The sequence below is a fragment of the Neomonachus schauinslandi genome, chromosome X (genome assembly GCF_002201575.2).
Source record: "Neomonachus schauinslandi chromosome X, ASM220157v2, whole genome shotgun sequence".
NCBI lineage: Eukaryota > Metazoa > Chordata > Mammalia > Carnivora > Phocidae > Neomonachus > Neomonachus schauinslandi.
This window is the reverse complement of record NC_058419.1, coordinates 85,515,504-85,522,337: the sequence shown is the minus strand read 5'-3', so window position 1 is coordinate 85,522,337 and position 6,834 is coordinate 85,515,504. Positions and strand designations below refer to the sequence as shown.

Sequence of the window (6,834 nt, the reverse complement as noted above, 5' to 3'; positions counted from 1 at the left end):
GGGGGCGGGGGGGGGGGGGGGGGGGGGGGGGGGGGGGGGGGGGGTGTCACACAGCGTCTCTGAGCCCAGAATCGAACTCAGAGCCCTGCCTGCCTGTCCCTTCCTCCACTACCCCCAAGTGCCAGACATCCCGCCTCTGCTTTCCCGAGGGATGGGGGACTTTTCCGGAAAAGGGAAAATTTGTTTTGACAGTGAATGGATGATAGAGAAGTGAGTGTGTACATGTGTGTGCGTGGGGGTGTGGTGGTGAGCACGTAGTAACCGGACCCCTGGGCCAGGCCTCCTGTGTGAGCATGGTTCGGACACAGCCCACAGACCTGCACACAAACCCTCGGAACCCAGGCCCACACGACCAGACCCAGACGTTCCCACGCGTGTCGGGACCCGCACGATGGAAAGACCCAGGACCAACGCAGGCTCGGAGCACGCCTTGCTCTCTGGCTGCTGAGATCCGCACAGCCGTTCAGCCTGCCAGGTGCTCGCCGTGTGGGCAGGGGCCCGTGCCCCTGGCCAGCCTCACTGCCCAGCAGCGCACGCGCGGGCACACACACGCGCACACACCCCTTCCTCTCGCCCAAACGCACACGACAGAGGGACACACACAACGTGGAGGATTATCCATGCAGTACAGAGGCACGGCCACAGGACGCAGACAGAACTGGGCACGTACTGAATGCTCACAGACACATGCAACACTCCCAGGCATCCGCACAACGGACAGGACCCACGCCACATAGAGAGGTCCGCACCCTTCTGGGTATTCACATGACCACCACGGCCCTGGGCACACAAGAGGTCCATCTAGGGACACACACACACACACACACACCATGCCCGGCCATCTATACAAACGGAGAGGCACACACACGGCCAGAGACGCCCACGAGCTGCCGAAGTAGAAGCCCACACTCCTGGGTGGGCGCGCACGCACGCACACACACACATTCGGGTGTGGGGGTAACCCGAGTGCCCCGCGCCCCCGGCTGGGGGAGAGTGCAGCCGGCGGCTCCTGGGGCCGAGAGAGGGCATTCCTGGCATTCCCGGAGGGGCTGCTGGGGCGGCGGTGGCTCCCAGTTCCCGACAGGCACAGGAAGCCCGCAGGCTCAGGGTGACCGACTGACCTCCAGGCCTCCCCCTCTCTCCCCACACCCCCACCTTCCTCATTTCCCAAATGACTGGCATCACGACGGGGCCCTGCGAGGCACGGCGCTGGGACAGGGGTTCCGGGGGACCCTCTAGGTAGCATTCCAGGGCGACGGTGCAGAGGCTCGGGCGCCCTCGCGGCGCGGACGTGAACACCACGTCCACAGTTAGACGTGCAGCCTCCACCCGCCCTGCAGAGGCAGACGTGCGACTCCCAGAAGCAACACAGAACACAACGGGGCTACCCCCAACCCCCAGGTACACACGTGCACCGCGCGGAGGGGCACACGCCGCCTAGGGGCGCACACACAGTTCTCAGACGCAGAGACACGGGAGAGCTGCGCGCTAGTGCACCCCCCCGCCCCGGTTTCTAGGCCCCTCTTTTCATAAACGTTCCTTGTTTCCGCGGGACCTGAGCCTGAGCACAGCCCCGTGTGTATGTGTGCGGGCGGGGAGCTTCGCACTCTAGGATCCCCTGGCGAGCCCTAGGTCTGACTCTTGGCCTCTCCTCTTCCTCAGGCCACGTGGAACCCCAGGCAGGTCGCTTAACCTTCTCTGGGCCTCAGTTTCCCGATCTATACAAAGGGCACCACGAGGCCCAAGCACTTGGCATGCTGTGGCGATGGTGGGGCGTCCGCTCTGCACACGCAGCCGGTCCCCATGCGCCCCCCCTAACCACCCGTCCAGCTCCCCAGGTGGTCACACACCTGGATACCCCTCCTCGACACCCCACCGGTTTCAAAGCCTGCACTAAAAGCCAGATGCCCAGAACCCCCCACGTGTAGACAGTCCGCCCGACTCGGTGCTGACTCAGGCTGCGGAGTCTGCTGGCCTCAGAAGCCGGGTCTGTGAGGGGCTTTCCCTTCCTGCGAGGCTCCCTCCGGCCAAGCGTGGACTTACTCAGCCCCTGCCTCATCCACTCTCCCTCCCCGCTTTCACAACCGGCTTCCCCAAATTCCTGGTTTACTTCCCTTCTCCCCAACAGGGTCATTTCTTCATTCTCACTCCTGGGCTGGTGGCTCTTGACCCCTTGGTATGTCGCAGTTCCCTCATCAGCATAAGGAGATACGCAAGTCTCCCGCTACCAGGGAAGTTGGGAGGAACAGATTAGTTATTTCAGGGAAAGTGTTTAGCTCAGTATCTGGCACACAGAAAGTCTCCATCCTCAAAAAGTGTGCGGCACCCTTATCATTACGGGGGGGGGGGGGGGGCAGGCAGCCAACATTAATTAGCAAGGAGGCAGTTGGGCTTGGCTGAGAGATGAAAGCCCTCACAAAGATCTTAGAGCAGGGTTTGATACCCATAAGAGCTGCTGCTGGTGGTGCTCACCGAGCTTAACCTCCCTGAGTTCAGCAAGCTTCGGGAGCCAGGGGGTAATGAAGCCCGAGTGGGAGAATTTACACAAAGAATGTGGGGCGCAGCGCGCAGTAAGTGCTCAGTAAGCGGCTGCTAGAGCGTCGCTCCCATCACTATTATTATTGGTCGGCCCTCCCTGACTAACAAAGGATGTTAATGAGCCCTTAGAGCCCTTTCCCAGGACCCCAGAGAAGATTCAGGCAGCATCTGGAAGCTGGTGGGCAGGGATTGCCTCACCACCGCCCCCCTCCCCAGAGGTGTGGGAGGATTGGTAGGGAGGGGCAGGGCAGGATGGGAGGGGATCTGTTTTCGACTGACTCACTGCCCTCTTTCCCCACCAGTGAACTCCCCCCCCCGCCCCGACCCCAATGCTCACTAATTCACTGGCACATTCCCCGCTTGCCAGGGCTGTGCCACGCCTGGGCTAAGATCCTGGCACCAATTAGCCTGCGTTCAAATCCCAGCCATGCCCTGTGATCCTGGGAAAGTTCTTCAATCCCTCTCTGCTCCTATTTCCTCGTCTGTAAAACGGGACGAATACTGGTACCCATCTCAGAGGTTTTACTGTGAGCTTTAGGTGAGAAAAGTTATGCTGAGTGCCTGGTACACAGTTGGTGCTATATAGATGCTGACCGCTTGCCTGTGTGTGTGTGCGTGTGTTTTTCTTAAAGATTTTATTCTAAGTAATCTCTACACCCAACGTGGGGCTGGAACTCACCACCCCGAGATCAAGAGTCAGCTCCGCGGACTGAGCCAGCCAGGCGTCCCTGCCTGTGTTTTTGAGAGGGCTTAAGATCCAGGCTCTCGGCCTTATCTCTCTTCACTGCTTCTACTCAATTTGTTTCCTCTCTGCCTCGCTCACCCTCCGCCAGACTGTCAGATCTCCCAGGAGAGGGGTTTCTGTGGGTGCTTGGCACACACTAGGCGCACCAGCAATGTTTATTAAAGGGGACGAACTCATTCGGGCTTCAGCCATGGGGAGCTGGGGGGGGGGGGCCGGGGCGGGCTGCGGGTGATTTGGATAGACTTTGGAGAAAGTTTGGAGACTTTAGGGAACTGCCCTGGGCGGGGTAGTCCTGCCTCGAAGCCCTCCAGAGGCTGCCTGGAAGGACTGGTGACTGATGTGGAGATGGGGGTGGGCGGCCAGGGCGAGGCCCAGAAGGAGGGAGGGGAGGAGGGTGCATCTCCTTTTCGGCAGCCCTCGGCCCGCCCCTTGGCCTCCACCGAGGGTGGGCGGATGAGTAATGCATCCAGGAAGCCTGGAGGCCTGCGGTTTCCGCACCGCTGCCGCCCCCGCCCCTCGCGTGGACATTTATCCCCCGCTGCTCAGGCCCTGCCGCCATCGCCGCAGACCCGGCGCCCCGAGAGATACACCGCAGGTAGGCTGGGGCCCCGGGTGGCCCCGCGGGGCCTGGAGCCGGGCTGGAGCCTTCCTGCCGGAGCCCTGGCTGCTCAGCCCGGCCGGCGGGTTCTTGGACCCCGGGCTGGTCAAGGGGAGGAGGGCGGGAGGGTGCTGGACCGGCTCCCCCGATTCCCACACTCCAGACTCCTTGGAACCCCGACATCTATCCCCGACTCCTCCGAACCCAGGAGCCCCTAACATCACAGCTGCCTTCCAGGCCGCCAACTCCCCTAAATTCTGCCCCCCCAAACCTCCAGACTCCTAAATCCCTAACTCCACAACTTTCTCTGCTCCCAAATCCCTCAGGCACCCTGCCCCCTTAAGTCCCTAAACTCCCTGAACCCCCAAGCTCCTCCCAATTCCTCAGCGTCTCTCCACTGCCCCCAATCTCCATATGCACAACCCCAAAACCCCAAACGCCTCCAGCTCCCCAGACCCCAAATTCCTCACCCCCAGCTTCTCGACCTTCCAACTTTCCAACGCCCCTAAATCCCGCAACCCCTCTGCCCCCTATTCTTCAGACACCACAGTCTCATGGTCCCCCACTCACCCAGTCCCTGAAATTGCTCAACTCCCAGACTCTCCCAACCCCCAGCCCTCTCAGCTCCTCTGGGCTTCCAAATCCCCGCCCCCCTTTAAAATCTCCACACTCCCCAACCCTTCAAGCCCAGAGTGCAGCGGCTTAATCCCCTTCCTAGCTGGCGGCGGCGGCGGCGGGGGGGCGGGGGGCACTGCCCACGTCCGCAGAGGACCGCTGAGCCCTCCTCCCCACCCCGCAGCACCCACCATGGCACCCCTTGCGCCCCTGCCCTCCTGCATCCTGTTGTTGCTGTGGCTGCCGGCCCCTAGCAGGGCCTGTACCTGTGCCCCGATGCACCCGCAGATGGCCTTCTGCAACTCCCAGATCGGTGAGTGGACCCCACTCTGCCCCCTACACTCTGTGCTTTGGTTTCCCCTCAGTCCCGCGGGGTTCACAGCGGTGCCTACCTCTAGGACAGTCCCACTCAGCCCTGCCCTGACTCTTGTAGCTGCACTGCCACGCTCAGGCTTCCCTGATTACTCCAGGCCCAATCCCACCTCAGGGCCTTTGTACTGGCGGCTTCCTCTGCCTGGTACACCCTTCCCCGCAGGTATCCACATGGGGGGCGGCCCCAGACGTCGGGACGGTCTTCCTCGACCACCCTGTTCGAAATCCCCTAGTACTCCTGATGCCCAGCTCTAAAATTCCTCATCACACTGAATACCTTCCATACACTTATTATTTTGCTTCTCTTGAGTCTCCTCCTGGCTAGAATGTGAGCTCCACGAGGGAGCGGGCTTCTGTCTTTTTTGTTCACTGTTGTGTTCCTAACACCCAGAACAGTGCCTGGCACACAGCGGGCTCTGAAATACTGGTTGAGCGAATGAACACACGATGAATATAGGAGAAGGGCTTAAAGCAGCTCCCGACAAAGAGAAGTCACTCGGTATACAGATGCTTCAGTTAACCAGTGTGTACATCGCTTAGCGAGCCGGCTGGCATTCCGGCGATCCCTAGTGAAATCCGTGGTTCGCGGGTGTTAGTACCGTGATTATGTTATTTTATTGGCTCGTGCAGCCCATTTGACTCGTCTTTCCCCCCACCCCTCCCTCCTGCAGTCATCAGGGCCAAGTTCGTGGGGACCGCAGAAGTCAACCAGACCAGCTTAAACCGGCGTTACGAGATCAAGATGACCAAGGTATCCGTCCTGCCCTTTCCCCAGCACTGCCTAACATCTGCCTTCCCGTCAAAGTCAAAGCCGAGGAAGTTAGCTGTGATGTCAGGATGCTAAAGAGGACTTCAGGGAAGAGTGTGGAGTGGGAGGGCTGTGTCAGTAAACGAGACTCTTGCCCTCCTCCGTCGACAGATGTTCAAAGGGTTCAACGCCTTGGGGAATGCCTCTGACATCCGGTTCATCGACACCCCCGCCCTGGAGAGCGTCTGCGGATACGTGCACAAGTCCCAGAACCGCAGCGAGGAGTTTCTCGTCGCCGGTGAGGCCCCGCCCCCTCGCCCCGTCCCTCCGACCCTGCCCGGCAGCCGGGAGCGGGCGACGCTCCGAGGGGCTGGTCCCCGTTGAAATGGGGACCGCCCCGGTTTCAGCCCATCGGGAAAGGGGAAAGCCGGGAAAGGGGAAAGCCGGGGGCTTTGCCCAGCGGGGGTCTGTGCGCCCGGGGCGCCGCCCTGCCCCCGCCACCCCGGCCCAGCCCATCAGCTGCTGCCTGTTGCCGACCCCCACCCCAGGAAACCTGCAGAACGGAAACCTGCAGATCAACAGCTGCAGTTTCAAAGCTCCCTGGAACAGGTTGAGTAGCGCTCAGCGCCGGGGCTTCACCAAGACTTATGCTGCCGGCTGCGAGGAGTGCAGGGGGGGGGGGGGGGGGGGGGGGGGCTGCCCGCCGCCTGGGGAGCGGTCCTCGGACCGCTCCCCAAACCGTGGCTTGTTTCTTGCTCCCTCTGGCCATTGCTTGTCCGTAGGGCTGCTGCCCGAACCCTAGGGCTGTCCCTGATCTCTCTTGCTGTTCCCCCGAAGCTGACACTGTTCCCTGGAAATTCTGGTTGTTCTTAGCTCTGTGTCTGATTCCGCCGTTCCCTGGACTGTCAGGCTGCTTCTTTTCCCTCTAAATCCCCCTTGTGACTATTTTCTAGTCCCTCTGTCTATTCCTGACCGCCCCCCCCCCCCCCCCCCGCCTAGGGATTGTGTCTTGCTTTCCTAGAATGTTCTCCAAGAACCCAAAGTGCTGCTCCCCCAGCCCAGCTCATCCGATTCTTGCTCTGCCTGCCTCACACACAGGGGTGTGGTCCATTGCCCTTCGGACTAGTCCAAGGCTGTCTCCTGATGGCCCTGAATGCCCTCTGATCCCAGGGGCTGTGTCTGAGCCCCATGGCTCTTTCCTGTGCCCAAGTCCGTCCC

General features: G+C 61.2%; 2 protein-coding genes across 3 annotated transcripts in view; one reads left to right on the top strand and one right to left on the bottom strand.

Annotated features, from left to right (window-relative positions):
* SYN1 (synapsin I) overlaps window positions 1-6,834 on the bottom strand; it is a 46,199-nt gene that overhangs the window by 6,310 nt on the left and 33,055 nt on the right. The window lies entirely within an intron of this gene.
* The window catches only part of TIMP1 (TIMP metallopeptidase inhibitor 1), a 3,717-nt gene continuing 570 nt past the window's right edge, over window positions 3,688-6,834 (top strand). The window contains exons 1-5 of the mRNA XM_044911803.1: window positions 3,688-3,878; window positions 4,681-4,809; window positions 5,540-5,619; window positions 5,788-5,914; window positions 6,165-6,287. Of these exons, the coding sequence (XP_044767738.1) occupies window positions 3,737-3,878; window positions 4,681-4,809; window positions 5,540-5,619; window positions 5,788-5,914; window positions 6,165-6,287 (601 nt within the window). The 5' untranslated portion in view covers window positions 3,688-3,736. The remainder of the gene's footprint in view (window positions 3,879-4,680; window positions 4,810-5,539; window positions 5,620-5,787; window positions 5,915-6,164; window positions 6,288-6,834) is intronic.